Source organism: Dermacentor albipictus, chromosome 4 (assembly GCF_038994185.2).
Source record: "Dermacentor albipictus isolate Rhodes 1998 colony chromosome 4, USDA_Dalb.pri_finalv2, whole genome shotgun sequence".
In the NCBI taxonomy this organism is placed as follows: Eukaryota; Metazoa; Arthropoda; class Arachnida; order Ixodida; family Ixodidae; genus Dermacentor; species Dermacentor albipictus.
In genome coordinates, this window is record NC_091824.1 from 167,691,652 (window position 1) to 167,709,994 (window position 18,343).

Sequence of the window (18,343 nt, forward strand, 5' to 3'; positions counted from 1 at the left end):
ACTCAGCAGCGTTTCAGTCGATAGTACGCGACGTGGCTTTGAAGAATATTGCTTTGGTTGAAAAACTTTTCCATTGCAAAAGCACAATACTGGTTTCTCACAGTTTCAGTGCATAGAGCGGAACGACCCTAGTACCAAGTTCGAGCAGGGATTAGCTCACTCGTGGCTCGTGCATTGAAGTTAATTTTCGTAGAATCTTTAGCTTTAATATACCAATCGCAGACGTGTCTGCTGCAGAACTGGTTATCGCTCGCGCACTTCAGGATTGCAAGGGCATATGCAGTCAACAGTCCATTGATCAAAGCATAGTCCTTTTAAATTTCTTTGTAAGAGTAAGGAATATCTCGAACTTTCCCCGGCTCGTTCATTAACGCCAACTTCTGAAATCCTGAGTGTCGCAAACGTTTGCGCAATTCTCGGTATTCCTTTTGTGTACTTATATTTCTTTATCTACATCACAATATAATATACCTGTGTACGCGCTATTGGTACGGCGTGAGAAGAGTGAGCACATGACGGTGAGAAGCTACAAAGTTATTTATTTATTTATTTATTTATTTATTTATTTATTTATTTATTTGCTAAGAGATACACGCACGTACGAAAACTTCAAATGTGAGAACAAATTTTTTAAAACCCTTTAGAGAAGGTAGACGTCGAACCAAACGTGTCATAAACCAATAAAAAAGAATAGTGAATTAAGCAAGTTGAATACATACACACATAAACAAAGTACCTCCCAGACGCCTTCCCTTCCGTACCTGCAGGAATCCCGTGTATATCCAAGTTGCCAGTCACAAAATCGAAAACACTGTCGCATACTTGGACTGCGACTGCATCCAAGTTTAGAAAGACGGATCATGCAGACATGAACGCTCTACTGTAGCGCTCTCGATCCGGGGAACGAGAGAGTGAGGGAATAAGCTTTTATTCTGAGCAAGCACAGTCTGCACCCTGCTGAAGTGGGCGGCCTCGTTTTTTCAGGTAGCCGCGGGCCATCTCCCGTGCCCGTCCGATCAGGCTGCGCTGTCTATTCGGGTCCAGATCTGGTAGCTTGGTCTCCCACTGCTCTTACATACCCATACTATATGGCACAGGACGTCTGGGACATCGCAGTAAGTGCAGATGTATAAATGCTAAGTAGGTGAGATTCGGTGCAATAGGTATACCGTGGACGTAGCTCTTGGTTTGCAATGTCCTGAGGGTTACTGCCTCTCCCCTAGTTAGGCTAGGGTGAAGTGGTGGGCAAGTTCTTCTGTCTAGCCTGTAGTGTTTCACAATATCGTTGTACTTTTTCGAAACTTTATCCGTGCTCCTTTGCGTGTCCGGTGAGAAAGCCCGGTGAACCTGAGCTCGGGTGTAGGCGTCGGCTGCCTCATTTCCTAGAAGGGACTTGTGCCCCGGAGTCCAAAAGGTGTATATATCTCGTAGATGCTTCTTTGCCGTTAAGGCTGTGGTGCCATCTGCTAGGTTAAAATCAAACCTTTTTTACCCCTCGGCATCGTCTGTATAGGCCTATCACCATCAAAACAAAGAGATGATCTCAATAACAACGACAAATCATACCTGATGTTCTGCCCTCAGCATGAAATGAGGCTAAGCGATGGCTTGTTTCCTCTTTTAGTTCTTGCCATTGGAGTGGAGAGCAAGTAACAAGCGTGAACTTGGGTCGAAGAGGGCGTGCGAGGGTGCATGTGAGGCACCATGGCCAGTGGTGTAAAATATAGAACATGCCTAAGGTTGCTAGTTGGGCAGCACGCGCTTTACGTTTCTTCTTATACTGTACCTTATACTTTGAAATAAGCAGTCGCTTATTCTGTATGTGATTTAGTTATGTCATAACATACGCGGGCGTGATAGCGTGAGCGGAGAGTCTTCTTTTTAATCAGGGTGGAAGAATAATATGTACCTGCTCTCAATATTCTTTCCTCCATAGCTGTGGGTACGTACCAACATAAAATTTCTCACTATAACACCTAGAGGGAAATCTGGCGCCACCATCTATGGGAGTTTCCTAAGGGGCGCTGTGCCATCATGGGAATGACGGTATATGTGTCTGCTAGGCTTGTGTTAGCTGGTGTTGTAAGAGGCTTCGTCTAAAACGTGGATATGACTACACAAATAACGGGTTCTTAAAGTAAAATCTTCATGAAATGTTTCCATTCTTGGATATTGCATCTTTACTCACCCACAATGCATTGCCAACCGAAGAAAAGAAGAACAGACGACAAACCGTTTCAAAGCGAGCGCGAGTCTTGTCGTCTGCGCTCCAACTTTAGCGGCCCGTTGGTACTTTTGACGTATCACATAATTGTTCATGTCATAACAAGTTCTCATATTTAAACAATACATGTTTTTGCTTAATAATAAAGCTAAAACAGCTTTTTACGTACTGTTCTAGTAGAAAATGAATCATTGTGACAGATGGAACGGTGCTTGCCAGGCGCGTCTTCAAGGTATCCTGGCTATTTGAGAACGATGCAAATCCGAAGTCACAATGTACCGACATTTCCATGCATTCCACAGGGCAGCAGCGCCAGATTTCCCTCTATGCGTATTAAGGAGGTTAAAGAAGACTGCTGGAGTGGAAGTTGCCTATACTGGCCTATAGGCTCGAGTGAAGCCGGCGGCGGCCATCTTACGGAGGGCAAGAAGCGGCCTGCCAAGAGCTTCGCAGCGCTCTCGCCGACATTCTCAGCGGTTTTTAAATGCTTAAGCGGTTTCAATGTTCGAATGAAACGCAGTGGGCGATGAGGCGAGCCATATTGGAGGTCTCCGCATCGCAGATATACGAATACGGGGGCATTTTTAAAATTTTATCGGCATGTGTATGCAGCTGCCGCAAAGCGCAAAAAAAATTCGCGGCATAATTAGCGTTTATTCGCCTTCGTTAATGCAGTGTGTAAATTGATCAATCATGAAAGCCGTCAGAAGAAAAAGCAATGAAAAACTGAAAACGTAGCATGAGAAATAGGAGTACATGCAACAAGCATCAGTATTCATTATTATCTTCATTATCATCAGGTGTTGCCGGTGCTTTATTATCCTCATTGAATAGAGGGTCTCGGAACTTCGGTGGCGGCCGTTTCCTTTCAGCCTGAAATACACAATTTTCCTTTCTCTTACAGCAAGGCAGTGCTAATCTGCAACCTCATTTAAATGAGAAGCATAATACTCACATGTCAACTGCTTGTACGTCAACTTTTCTAGAAACGCGCGACATCGCTAGCACATTTTCGGATCCGCAGAGCAGCGCGCACGGCAAGAAAAGACGATCCGAAACACACAAGCTGCGGCACCGTAGCTGCGGCGACTGGCGTGCTTTTGCCCCCCCACCCCGCAACATGGCGACGCGGTTTGGTTTGGTTTGGTTTGGAGCCTGTAGATGTAGCACAACCCACTACGGGGGATTGGCCATGAATCGGGCGGCAGTGGGTTGAAAAAGAATGAATACCTAAATAGGAATTTTTTTTAATGAAAATGTGATATTAAATTAATTCTAATCGTTAATAATAATTTTCATGATATAGTTTCTTAAGCTTAGACGTTCATATTTTTGGTTTCTTGTTTTGGAAAATAAAACCGTAAATTTAGCATGGAAGTCTCCTTGTTTCCATTATAAAATTATATATGGCATCACATACGTTCCTATTACAGTGTCCTAGTGCCGACGCCCCCAGAGACAGAATAATAGGTAGCGTGATGGCTAATCCAAGTTGGCGGAAGGGACCTTCTAGAAGTCGTTTTCTATGCACGTTGAATCTACGACACTCAATAATACGGCACTCAATACGGCGACGCGGCGGCTTCACTTGACGGGCGCTCCCTCCACTCCAGCTTTTTTTCTTTAACCTCTTTGGAACGTGCCATTCTTGAATTTATCATCATTATTAAGGAGGCTTGTGCTGGCTCGAGCCCGCGCCGTCTCGTGCACGCATTCGGCGTTCGATCGTGCCTTCGAAAAAAAGTCGCGAGACGTGCATGGAGCTCAGCACAGAGCCATCGAAGCCACCGGCCCGGACGCCTGCCCATATATCCGCAACCGAGATGGAAGACCTGACTGAAGACGGCGGTGTCATGAAAAAGGTGGGTCCAGTGCGATAAATTAGCTGACTTCTGTTATATCGTGCATATTACTCAGTACGATATCAATGGAGACATTATACTCAGTCCCTCTCCGTTTACTCAAACTCAAATTAGCGGCCGTTCGTCGCGAAGCTATCAGCAGAATGAAATTCGGTACGTCTGCTGTCGTGAACTGGTCACTGGCATCCGATCATTCAGCTATGGCGGCTGTAAATCATCCGTCACAACCTGACACATCAAGCGCAGATAATGCACCCCTGTACCCTGAACCACCTTGCAGGGCGCACGCAACAAGCTTCATTTAATTTGCCAGGATGCGAAGCGTGCGTGAGAAGCGCCCGCAGCAAGAAGACACCGAAGAAGCTGCAGGACTACGTTAGGAAGTAATGGACAACCATTTTTTTTTTAAAGAGGGGATATGTTATATGAGGCATCGCTGCCTACCGCAACGTCATTAGAAGGCGCGTGCTAGGAGCCGCCTAAAAAGAAGAAAAAAACTGGCTGTGGCTTAGCTAAGGTTAAGCCCAGGATGCGAAGCATACTAGCCTTTATTTTAACGCGACAGCGTTAAGGAGCTCGTGTCGCAGAAAAGCCGGTGTCGTCGGCGTCGGCTCAGGCGTGCGGCTCTTGCTCAGGCGCACATTTCGTTGTCGCGCCGAACGCTGCGTTGCTCGACGCTCACCGCGTCCGATGCGGGGCGCGTAGTCGCTGCGCCGTAGCAAAGCCACCTAGAAACAATCTCTGTAGCACGCCGCAACCTTCGCTTCTCATTCCAACGAGCAGCTCTGTCTCCAGGAGGCATCTCACCTCGTGAGTGTCTAGCAGAGGCAAGCGCAGCTGCGCCGCGAGCGACGGCGCGAGTTGGAGCCCCGTTTCTCCTCTGTCGTGACGTCACGGTGTCACATGGTCAGCCTTGAAGGCGACGCCGCGAGCGACGGCGCGAGTTGGAGCCCCGTTTCTCCTCTGTCGTGACGTCACGGTGTCACGTGGTATTGAAGGCGACACCGCCGCGCCTGAGGAGCTGGGTTGAGCTCTAGTAATATGCTTCGCATAAAATAGGATGGAATAAACGGAGAGAGGCTGAGTAATGTATCCATTGATATCGTACTGAGTAATATGCACTATCTAACAACTTCGTTCGTTGATGGCTGTAGCAGGTAGCCGCAGCCACCGTGGTGGTAGCACTGCTCAGGCCCCGCGTTCTTTCAAATGCGCGCGGCTCATGCGCGCGGGTACAATTAAGGCCGACACACGATTGTGCAGAACCAGGAAAGCTGATCGGCTGGCGCTTTCAGTCGTAGAAACGGTCGTGTTGGGCCGTTATACCATTGGTGTCATTAGAAAGTTGAGAGCATTGCGCACAGCGTCTGCATGCACAAAACGCCTTTGGTGGCGTTTTGGCGCGGCGCTGTCATTGCGGCTTGAAACGCTTAAACGCGTAAGCGCCTACGCACCATCCAATGCCACTTTTGCTCCATCTGTCAATCTGGTTGCAGCACGGTGGAAGCTACAAGAATTCTTAGCCAATAGCAAGGCCGAATGCCCCTCGAGATGCCCTCATCCGCACCGCGTCGTCTGCTCAGCGTCTGCTTGCCATATACTGTTACATGTTCCAAGCGCCCGTGGTGTCGTCGTCTTTCTTGCGTGTGTTGTTTTTTGGCGCAAAATCTTTTCAGTATGCAGGATCACCAACTAGCCCAGCAGTTAACCCTTAAAAGTATGTTACATGTTCCATGGTTAGTGGATCGGCGCAAAAAATGTTTTGACACCGTAACGATGAGCTGCGTTTATATGCATGCGACAGCAGGGCTTCGGCTTTACCTGTACGCTTTCCCTGCGGTTACCTTGCAGCCTCCTTAGCAAGTAGCACGCGCGAACGCCCTTACAAATGTTCATCCACGCCACAGTGTCTGTTCGCCATCTATACTTGGCGTTTGCTCGCTGTACCGTCATCACGTAACATGCTAGAGCGGGGTAGTAATGATGAAAAAGAAAATTAAATTATGGGGTTTTACGTGCCAAAACCACTTTCTGATTATGAGGCACGCCGTATAGTGTGAGACTCCGGAAAGTTCGACCACCTAGGGTTCTTTAACGTGAACCTAAATCTAAGTACACGGGTGTTTTCGCATTTCACCCCCATCGAAATGTGGCCGCCGTGGCCGGAATTCGATCCCGCGACCTCGCGCTTAGCAGTCTAACACCATAGCCACTAAGCAACCATGGCAGGTAATTAATGATGCAGTGAATCATTAAGCTTTTATAGCGTTCCGCATCGTCAATGCATCACTAATGCTAACGCTGTGGTGCCATCTGATAACGAGAAATCAGACAAGTTTTACGGCTCGGTGCCACGTCTGTAGTCCTAGCATGCGTGAAAACAAGAGGCCGATCTCAATAATAACGACAAAACATACCGAATGATTTGACGTCAGCTTGAAATGAGACTTATATATATATATATATATATATATATATATATATATATATATCAATGACGAATATTGGCGCTTGTTTCTCGCTGACAGGGCGGATAGCCAGTAACAAGCGCGAATTCGAATCGAAGCGGGTGGTCGGCGCTGCATGGGCGATGTCGCCACGGTTATAGGGTGGCTGTTACGATTACAGGCGTAACTGCCGAAGTAATTCCGCTATACGACGTGCACGCGCAAATGACCTAACTTGTCACGTACCGCTGTACCATATTATGTAGCGAGTAAAAATGACTCTCTAGTGTAGCCAATAATCAGCCAGCTATGCCCGGAACTATATGCAGTTCCTTTTTTTTTAGCTGCACCAAAATTTTTAAAGATTGCCTATGGTAGATGGCACAAGTCTAAACCTTGATCTAAATTACTCGATGAGGCGGCCATTACTCCTACGAGAAATCAAAATATTCAATTGAATAATTAACGTAATTACGTTAGTTAACCCTTTAATTAGTCACTTTACGCCACACATTTCAATCTACGAATTATAGCCGCTGAGTTCGCACGGCGTATCCACTTGGAAAAAATTATCTGGGCAGCACCAATTCCGAGATATTAAGTTTCCGACGAAGTGCACTGGTGTTCCGGTTAGTTTTTTTAAGAAACGACTGTTTATTGCATTCAAGCACAAAAATAACTGGAACCGCATGCATTTCGACAGACACTTAGAAAATAAGTATCTCGGAAGTGGTGCGCTCCACAATATTGTTTACAAGTAAATACGCCGTGCGAACTCAGCTGCTATAATTCGTAGATTAAGATATGTGGCGTAGAGTAACGAATTAATATGATAATTAGCGTAATTATATACGATAATTATTCAACTGAAGATTTTGATTTCTCGTAGAGGTAATGGCCGCCTCAGCGAGTAATGTAGATCAAGGGTTAGAATTGCGCTACCTGGCATAGACAATCTGTTAAAAAATTAGTGCAGCTAAACAAAAAAACACACCTTGAATACCGCTGCGCAAGGATACTACCTGTGCACGCCTCATACCTTCGGCAGTGCTGTAGCCAACTTGTGATGTGGAGTATAGGCGCATCTTTCTGAAGAGCCAGACGTCGCAGCCTGCTGAAATCTGGAGACAATGCGAATGTGTTAGTAGCCTATAGTGTAAAATCTGGATATATCCAATTGTTTTCGAATACTTCCCTTTGTCGACCGTGCATCATCAAACATGAAATTGAAGTAAACACGCGATAACTTTCATTACATCCACAGTTGACATAATGTACTAGAGCATGCAACGTCGCTCTAGACGCCAGTCTTTTTCGGCTGAACTACGACGACTCGCAATAGAAATTTTTTTAGACCTAATTCTGTAGTGAGTACTGTGCGGTACAACGTATAGATACAGCACCTAGTATGCGCTATTATCAGATTAAATACGATGACGTTTCACTGCAACATAGTTAATGCAATGTTGAAATTAGCAGCACGTTCAAAGATGTTCGATAATAACAGTAAGGAAGCTGTGTATTATTCGCCAACTATTCCAAAGATATTCGATATTCATTTCAACTGCCTTGTGGCATTCGACTGGTATTCCGTTAGATATAAGAAACTGGGGGCCCTATAATGTAAAATTATTCCAATATGTTTTTTATCCCAATCTCCTGACGTCAACTTTGCATAACCGCCGATGCTAGCATCGGGCGGTCACTCGCAGGGTTGTCTGAAGAGACCAATCAAACGCTGTCCTCGTTCACAGTAGGTCACTTTTGTTGGCTTGAAAAACGAATAACATCGCCTACACTGAGCGGCTTGTCTTATCTAATTCGCTGGCAAGAGCGAGAAGCACGCTCAACTGGAAAGGGATTCGACAGGGCCAAGCCACTGCACTGAAAATCGATAACTGGATGAAGAGGGTGGTGCCGGCGTCCGGGATTTGTGCGCTTTCGCACACGTAGCTTGCGGTGGCTGGTCGAAAATCACAGCGGCATGCAACAGAAGCTGAAGAATGACGCTAAAACGGATCCTCAGCAACGAAGGGCTGGCAGAATGATGTCGTAAACGCGCCGAAAGTGGTCCTAAACGTTACACGGCCACGCAAGAAGCTTTATTATACTCAAATAAACCCTTGCTCTCCGGCAGGTTCGAGTCTATAGCCAGTGCCTGAGCGATCGGCGACAGCCATCTTTTATTCCTTTCGGAACGGGGCAGCCTGCGGCTATTCAGAAGAAAACTCAGTTTTGTTCGGCATATTAATGCACCTTTAACACGTGCACGTCACTTTGACGGGGTGCGTTTTCGCGATATTGTGACATCGCTTGACAGGCAGGTGAAGTGGGGGCAGCCCTAAAACTTTTGACCAATAGCCGGGGCTAATGACGAAAAGGCGTCGAATCAGAAATAACTAATTTTTTTTTTCGGTCAAATCATGCATAATCAGTTTGTACACGTCATATCAGATGGGGAGGTATCGCGGTTTTCGTGACGTCGCGTGACAGACAAGAGTGGGGGTGGTCCAAAAAAATTTTTGACCGATCGCGGAGTGCTGATTTCAGAATTGGAATAGAGAAGTTTGGAATAGTTTTACGTTATAGCGCCCCGGTATTCGCACGCCCCCAGAAACCTTCGTCATGCAGGAAACACTGCTCGTAGCATTGGCAACAAGCATGCAGAGCGTGTGCATGACCTGAAATGCACGCAAAGTTGTACTCGCCGCACCCGTAGACAATGTGAAAATGCACTTCATTTGCTACTCAGTGTGCTACCGAACGCATGGAAATGAGCAAATCAAATCTTCATTTTCTTTTTTCCCCTCTTGGCGTGTCGCCGTGCTAATGTACGTGCGTACCGGATTCTGCAATACAAGGCTCCACAAGAAGTTAAAGTATTCTGAACATGTTGAACAACAGACATTTCCCACCATAAACAAACAACGAAGCAGTTCTCCGTCCAATTTCGACAGTTCTCCGCAGCTGTTTTCTCCCCTATGTGGTGTTGGCGTCCCGAGATCGCACCAATCGCTGCGATCGATGCGACGTTCGACCAACCAACTTACAGCTAATGCGTTGCAGACCATCTGCGACGAGTGCGATTTCGATCTCCCTCGAATGCGACGGAAACTGCAATTCCGGTGCGACGAAAAGTGTGGCATTTGAAACGGCCTTTGATACGTTGCTCAGGTATATCCCCCCGTGGTAACTGTGCGCGATCTTTCTTCACCATTCGTATAACTCGATGTAAGGGAGCAGAAGACACAAAGGAAACCTTGCAGCAACAGAGCCTGCCAGTAGATGGTAGCACACCATGCAGTCTCAATTCTCAGCCAGTCGTTTTTCTCATCAAGAATGTGGCCCTCATCTTGTACATAACTGTGTCGATTGGCGTGCGTTTTACCGCAGATCACGAAACCAGGGTCCGGGCCCGTTGTCACCCGACACGCTATCGTGACGTTCCACTACAACGCCTATGTCAAATGTAGCTGGACCGAGCGGATAGACTCAACGTGGATGCGAAGTACTCCCCACTGCTGCAAGTGAGTGTCCCAGACCAGACGGTAACGATGCCTTCCAGTGGGCGCGCAGAAGATCGGCCATGTTCTGTAGAAGTGAACTGGCGCTTGTCTCCGCTGCACCATGGAAACTAGCGTCATCCCTCGTGGGGGCACACTGCAGGCCGTTATGGCTGTTCCTGTTCGCCCATTGCGAAGACGCACAAGAGAGAATGTTGCCAATGCATCTTATTCCCGGCCGCCATGCGCATGCTGTTTCACCGCCAGAGAATGGCAGCCAGGGAATGGCGCATCCCTCAATCGTTGGATTGGTTGAAAATATAATTTGCTTTTACATTTCTTATTTTTTTATAGAGTAACTGTTGTTCTTCACTTGCATCGGTTTCTCTTGACGATACTAATATTGTGCAGTATGCAGGTGCAATTCCGACTGCTACAAACTTTTTTCAACGCACAAATTGAGCATTTAGTGCATTCGCCGTGAAATATATAGTATTTTGTACTGCAACACAATACAGCACTTTCGCTACGCGTAAAGGCACTTAGCAAATGATAAAAACAAAATAAAGTAAAATGCTTCAATATACTGCCTAAAGAGGAGTGTTTCCTCCGCAACGCAGCCTGGAAGAATTAGGAATACTGGGGCTGCAGATCGCTATACAGAGCATGCGACGGGGCGAAGAATGTCACGTCAAGATTGCGGCGGGTTATGGATTCGGAGCCCAGGGGTGCCTCCCTCGCATCCCGCCGAACGCAACACTCCTTTATGAGATCACTTTGGTAGACTTCACCGAGACAGAGGACGACGGCGGCGCGGACATCGACTCCCGACTAATGGATACCAACGCTCTCTTTGGGGTGAGTCGACAGCTTGCTGTCGCGTTGTATGGCGCCGGTTGCTTGGTAGTGCCGTCTTCATGGAGTGTAGAAATGGTGTTGACCAAACCGTGCACGGTACTACGACTAATTCCTGAGTATGAAAGGGACGCACGAATGAATTCGGCATTTCACATTAATGCTTGGAGTAGCGTCTTAACGTCTCCGCGTTAATTCACGGAGTAGCGAGAAACTGCGCGCAGTACTGCTAGAGATGTCGACGCGTCAGTTCGAAAAAGCCCTCGTCATGCATCCCTCACAAAAAAGGCCAGTTTGTGATTTCATTTTGCTCCGTCAAATGTGAGCCGTAGTGCGGCGTAGGCCCTCTTCACAATGGTCTGTCTGCAGAGCCACCGCACGTCAGAAACGCGATGCACGCCACAGTCACGTATCCGTGCCTTGGATCGGGTTTTGTGTTGAGGTATACGCCCTTAACCTAAGGCGCTAATGCGTCTATGGAGTTCCTTCGCTATGCTCGCTGGGGAGCATGTGGCATGCAAAAATAGATGTAGTGCTGCCAGACAACGGCCACAGAAGAGCACCTGAGACTGTAGCAAAGCGGGTGGTGCAGGACAATCAAGGCAGCACGCAAAGTGCAACGGGGGAATCGAAAATCTGGAACGAGCGTGGCCAAAGGCCAAAGATGCCATAGCGTACCGGGGCTTTGTTCGTATGGCGAACAGCTGAACGGACCAGGTTCCTGCTTTGGTGCCCCCTCGCTTTTTCTTGGTGTCTTGGAGGCGCTACCGGAGTGTCCTAAATAGTGGCGCGTTGTTTATGCATCGTACTTACGCAAATGCGAATGAGCACGCGCTTTATGGCGCATACATGACGTCTTTAGACGAAGACTCTTCCCTAAAGCGCCGATACGCGGCTGCAGTGGGCTTTCCATCCCTCCCGTGCGGCGGCACTACAGTCGCCGCCTCTACTCAAAACAGGTTGACAATTACGCGCAATACCGTCCGTACAACGCCACGTAGAATATCTATATATATGCAATCCCAGCCTAAGATCACTAGGGGGAGCCGTTGCTCAAGCGCTGCTTGCACAGCCCAGCATGGCGTCACCTCTTTCTTTTTTTTTTTTAACACCGTACGCATTGCACTCGAAAATGTGGTGACATAGTCTCATTAGCCCGCATTGCCGATAGGTGCTGTGTCCTTTTGACGGCCTTCAGCGACGGCTTCTTCTGCTCTCCTTCCGACGCAGATCTGTTGTCGGAAACAACGCAACGGCAGTCGTCTCTACGCGGCCGGCAACGTCCCCGCTGCGGAAAGTTGCTACGCGGCGGCCGCAAAGTTCCTGGAGTCAGCGCCAGTTCCGACCGATGATGAGAACAACAACAAAAGGCGCAGGCTGCTCGTTAAGCTTTATTCAAATCGAGCACAGTGCGCCTTGCGCATGCAAAATCCCAAGCTGGTACGTACGGGTCGACATGTGCTTGCCAAGCGGGCCGTGCGATTCATCCAAACGGGCTGATGCAGTTAGTGGCAGAGCTGGCGCTTTATCTGGCGCGTCCCTCCCGCGACAGCGCAACGCCTTGGTGTTAAGAGAGCGTCCGCTAACTGGTGGTTGATGCGTCGTGGAAAAGCGTCGTGGAAAATGTACGCGCTCATAAACTCCTGCGGAGCGTGTTTGAGGGCGTTGCTTTTTGATGCGCGCGGACGGTTACTCACGGGATATTTTTTTTTCTCGGACTGCTATAAGCCGGAAAAAATGAATGGACAAAAAGTAAATGGCTGAAGACATAAACAGTTTGAAGTTTCTTTCAATTTGCTACAAATTATTCATGGATAGCATGGTATTCAGAGCAGTAGTTAAATATTATATAAATGCAATTTATTAGTGAATTGAATGGCATCGAAAAAAATTGCTTGGCGGCTGCTCTACTCGAATGTGAACAATGTGCACTTGGTCAAAAACGCGATGCCTAATAGCTTTGACGTCCTGCATACATACGAGGATTTCGTGCTGATCACGCTGACGCAACTCGGCGCGAGGCGACGCCTCATTGACGAGGCCCGAGCCGGCGTCGCCAATGTTTGCGGGCTGCGAATGCTGCTCAGGTGCATCGGTTCCCGCGTTGGATAAGGAAGGAACGCAGCTTGCGGATCATGCACTGTGCCAACGCGTGGTGATCGGGTTACGCCGTGCTAGTTCGCGGGGAGAAATTTATTTGATCTATACCGTGTGAATTCAGCTCGATGACCCTTTGAATACCCCTAAGGCCCTCCCCAACCTCGTTCAGGCCGTCATGACCTCCCGGCGTGCCCTGCTGCTGGACCCAACAAACGTCAAGGCGCTTTACCGATACGCTGTGGGACTGCGCATGCTTGGCGAGTACAAGGAGGCACATCATGTGCAGCGCCGTTTGCTCGCTCTGAAGCCGCAGTCGGTGCACATCAAGAAGGAGCTCCTGTTGCTGGAGGACGGCCCTGTCGAACTGGAGCAAGACTACGAAGACCCGTACGAGTGCGTATACGCTCTATTCAAGCGCTTGTGCGTGCGCGCGCACTCTGTGTGCTAACCACCACTTGGCGGCTGAAGTGAAGCTCTCGGAACTGTGAGTGAGTGAGTGAGTGAGTGAGTGAGTGAGTGAGTGAGTGAGTGAGTGAGTGAGTGAGTGAGTGAGTGAGTGAGTGAGTGAGTGAGTGAGTGAGTGAGTGAGTGAGTGAGTGAGTGAGTGAGTGAGTGAGTGAGTGAGTGAGTGAGTGAGTGAGTGAGTGAGTGAGTGAGTGAGTGTTACTCTGTTTCACTCCATATATATCATTTGTTGATATTAAAGAAACAAATTATGAACTATATTAAGAAAGAACGTTAAACAAAAAATTTATTTCGACGTTTCGGTCGGGGACCGCGCTATATATATAATATCAATTGCGAATTACTATATTGCATTGAGAAAGAGAGGCATCATCGACAGTTGTTTTTATATTCAACTGACGTATACCTGATTCACTGACGGTGACCATTCGGGGCCGGTAATATATTTGTTTCCTGAAATTGCATAAAATCTACATAGTATGCAGGTATAAAAGGCAACGAATGCCTGACAGAGGTCCCTGATCCCGCATAGCAGTAGTAGCAGTACAATGAATAAAAAAATACACAACTTCCACAAACATTCTTAATTAAACAAAGAAGTAGCAGTTTCACCTTGAAAGGCGGAGCATTGATTGAGACAACAAATTATTAGACAGCTATAGGCTGTAATATGAGTTGTTCTATCAGCTATATAAACTGCTGTAAATATGCGCTTACTAACTAAGTTAACAACGACAGTGTCACGCGCGCACAGGCAAACACGAACACACGTCACTGGATGACCGCGGACACTCGCTCTCAGAACGCTGGTGTGATGATCGGCAGCAGCATCGAGGGAATTCCCTTTCGGGCTGCCTCTCGCTTCAAAGCGCAATAGGCGCGCGAGAATACAGCGCAAATGAAGCCACCATCTCGGTTCGGCTAGCCTTCGAACCCACCTCAGATTACCTGCATCAGCCGCGGCCGGTGTAGAAGCGGAGACGCATGCAACCCTGGCTCCCCCCCCACCCCCCCACTCCCCTTCCAGCGCGCGCAGATGTCCCCGCTTCCTCTCCTTGCGCACGCAAAAAGCCGCCGAGCGCCCTCCCCGCCTTCCTGACGCGCGCGCGATAATACGTGGTCGCACCATCCTTATCGGCTCAACCTCGCATGCTTTCCCTCGTACCTACAACACACGGCGCGCCGCCGCGATCTTATCGCACTTGTACTTCATACGGAACCTCACAGCGACGACAATTCTCCTGGAGTGTCCGTATAATTGCTATCGCAATAAAATAATTGGCGTTTTAACTATTCAGCACAAATTTTATAGCGATGCCTTTTTCCTGTGTTATTCCATTTTTTTTTTCGCCAGTGGTCAGAGTGACGCTCCGGTCGCTTTAGATCAGTCATCGGCTATCCATGAACTGTGGACAAACGTGACTAATTAAGCGTGAGCCGGAAATAATTAGCACGCAATTAAGTTGCTCAAGCATCTCAGTTAGAAGTTCGTTATGATTTTTTCTCACTTCTCAGTTGATACCTTGAGAATGTGACACTAGTGATCCCGTTAGATTATTATAATTTAGATTTGGTTATGCTAGGTTAGGGTGAATTTATTGTCAACAAAAAGTTACTAGAGGCAACTTCAGTCAACAGTAAAAGATATGTACTTAGTTTTCCTTCACGTAATGATCCATCTCTTGTTCTTTTTTTATGTTAATGCATGGCAGCTAGGACATTCTGTGTAAATTGGCCCACTGTCATGACGGTGAAGAATGAGACACTGTCAAGGACGTGACATCAGTATCGCCCAAAAGGCGAAGCATCGATTGCGATAGCAAATTAGTAGACTTACGACGACAATACGAAGTAAGGATAGTAATTTTATGGGCCGTATAGACTCGTGAATTTTCGCTTACTAAATTAACAAGAATGCTGTCGCGCGTGCGCAGACAAACAGAAACACCTCATTCGATAAGCGCTGACATTCGCTGTCAAAACGCTGGTGTGAGGAAGAGCAGCAGCGAGCGAGTTGTCCTTTGCGCTGCCTCTCGCTTCGACGTGAACTATGCGGCGAGAACACAGCGCAGACGAAGCCATTAGCCCTCGACGCACCTATAGACTCTGCACTCATGGCAGATCGCTTTCAAAATAGAGCCCACGCGGCCACGCTCAGCCGCACCATACTGTTGTGCCATTGCCACCAGCCCGGATTCCGAATCTACAAGATGCATAATTTATCCTGCGAGCCCCCTTTGGACAAACCCGGGGCTGCGCCGAAAGGCACAACGCCCTAATTCTCCCTTGACAAGTCAAGATGCTGAACTGTCAGGCAGCGGTGTCCTGAGGAGAAGCATCGGCGAGCGACATGTCCAAACGTGCAATCAAGTGCCAGACAGCCCGGCGCCGTACCTCCTTTTGACTGGAGGTCACCGCGCGCGCCAACTTTGAACCGGGTGGCCAGCGCGGTCGCTGGTTGGACCTCTCGGACGACCGTCGAGTGCTGGCTTTGTATTGGGCCGTTTGAGTGACAATGGTTTCTCGGGGTATTATAAGGCCCGACGCAGCCGCCTGGAAAACCGGATCCACCGACCCACCGGGAGCCCAGTGCCGCTCTCGAGTGGAGTGAGATGTGTCACGCCTTGGAGTCTCGCCGGACGTCGCCGTGCGGGAACAGTCGCGTTTGCTGTGAGCTCTCGGCCCCCGTGCCGATCCGATCTTGTCCTGTATAATGACCTGTATATATGTGTATAAAGTCCCTTTCGTTATTCTCACCGACGCCTGACTCGGAGTCTTCGCTACCAACGCTCTGTCACGAAACGGGTGACGAGCGCTACGGGACCACCTCAATGTCGTAATAGTGGTGGCAGCGGTGCAAAGTCGTAACAATACGCAGCCGCCGCCGGAGTAGAACTCTCCTCCCCCCCCCCCTCCTGGTGCCTTGCGCGCCATGGAAAACTGCGCGCTCCCCGCCTTCCTTCCTTGCTCGCGCGAGATCAAGCCCATCACCCTCGGCCCACCCTCGCAATCTAGCTCTACATCTACGGCATAGGCGAGCGGCAACGATGTTATTGCACTTGGACTTTCTGCGGGACATCACGGCGATGGCGACGGCAAAAATGCGCCTGGACTGTCCATATATTTGCTATCGCAATAAAAGGGAACGCTTCATTGCGTGCCCCTGATTGCTCACAAAAACAAGCAACACTCGGGGCAAAACAAAACGGCGAGCACGTAATTGTGGGAACCTGATCTACGGCTCAGACGCGTCGGCTATTTATGCGTGATTCATCATACATTCCAGCGTAATCGCTAGTGCACGCGTACGTTCTAGAATGTACACCGCTATTCGAGTAGTTCATGAAATGTGATAGACAAGGCTCCCGCGTTACAGAATTCGAGATAGTTCCGATACACGAAGACGCCTCCTGCGTTGAGCGATGAGGTTGTAACAGTTGTAAACGGGTGAAAAACTGCCGCCGGAAAACGATTAACACGCATGTCATTCTGCATTTATTACCATGCTTTGTAGAGGCCAACAAAAAGCAGCATGCACGCGAGGCATTCTCTTAACGGTGTCTACTTGAGTGGCACAAAATGTTTTCTGCACTCTTTTACTTTATATATTCAGTAGTGCTTCCTGCCTTCACTGAAGGTAAAGCAGCCTATAGTACAGCCCACGCCACGCAGCGCCATGGTTGTTAAGGTGAACTAACAGGTATAGGCAGCGGCTCGATATGATGGGAAACTGATGAAAGTTGTGCAGATTGCTCCGAACTCTACTTTTCTGCCACGTTTACTTTACGTTTTCCTCCATAGTGCGAGCGTTCGTCGTATATTGACCTTGTTCTTTTGGTCCTGTCCATGTGCCTCACATGTCTCAACAACAGGACTTCGGACGAGCTGAATTTGAAAGAGGCGTTTCAGCGCTTGTCCATCGAACAGGCCGTGGAACCGGTCACCAGGAACCTGATTCGACAGGCCTTGGAAGCGCTTACTACGGCAGAGCCGGGCACCGAACTGTCTTTCGTGAATATCTTCAGCCGAGAAGACCTCGCTTACATCAACATGGTGTGTTGGGACCTAAAGCTTCCGTGCTACGACGTCCAGGGAGGCCTCAAAGCGCGCCGCCCTTTGTTGTGAGCTCGCTCCCCCCTTTGCACAGCCGGATTTGTGTACCACAGGCACCGGCTCCACCAGCAGTACATGGCAGCCGTGGTGCGTCTAAATAAAACCGGCCGCCAAAAAGTGTCGTTTGTGTCCCCACGCGTATACTGAACGCTTATGTCATGGACAAATAGTGAAGCATTTCAGTATGTAACTCCAACTTCAGAGGGATACCAAACCAATTGACGATCACGTTCGAGGATGCACGCCACCCTGCTTGGTTAAATTAGAAGGGGGTTAAATTCGATGTTTCGAATAGAAAAGGAATTTGGTGCACCAGCTATTCGTATTGGAAAATTAGCTATTCTGTATTTTCTAATATAGAAACCAAATATTTCGCAACAATGGACTGCTGGAAGTCGGGTTACAGAGCTCCGCCTGCCAAGCCATCGCCACCTCTATTTTTCTGGCTAAGCAAAGTGTCACGAATGACCAAAATTGAAGCGAAGGGGGGAGTTTTCGAAGCAATGCCGAAAAGAATTGAGTAATGTAAGTTTTGTTTTTGGTTTCGCGTTGGACGTCTATAGACTACCGGTGAGTTTTTTGTTCCGGAAATATACTGTTTCTTGCAGTGTATAGCCATGTTTTATTATTTTCTTTCTTCCGCTATACAACCAGTGCCGTTTTCTTTGAAACGTGTCATTTTACGTGTGTACGGCACAGAAATCCTTCGGCAGTTTTTCTTTTCTTTTCCCACAACTACTTATCTTTCTCCAACCACCATTTATTTAGCGTTCT

The 18,343-nt window shown here is 48.2% G+C and overlaps 1 protein-coding gene across 1 annotated transcript; it reads left to right on the forward strand.

Annotated features, from left to right (window-relative positions):
* Window positions 1-3,905: 3,905 nt before the first annotated feature.
* Window positions 3,906-18,181, forward strand: LOC135910049 (inactive peptidyl-prolyl cis-trans isomerase FKBP6-like). The gene is made up of 6 exons (XM_065442005.2): window positions 3,906-4,086; window positions 9,927-10,060; window positions 10,657-10,894; window positions 12,122-12,331; window positions 13,161-13,384; window positions 17,329-18,181. Exons 1-6 carry the CDS (start codon window positions 3,982-3,984, stop codon window positions 17,579-17,581), a joined length of 1,164 nt encoding a protein of 387 aa, XP_065298077.1. The 5' UTR covers window positions 3,906-3,981; the 3' UTR covers window positions 17,582-18,181.
* Window positions 18,182-18,343: the final 162 nt, after the last annotated feature.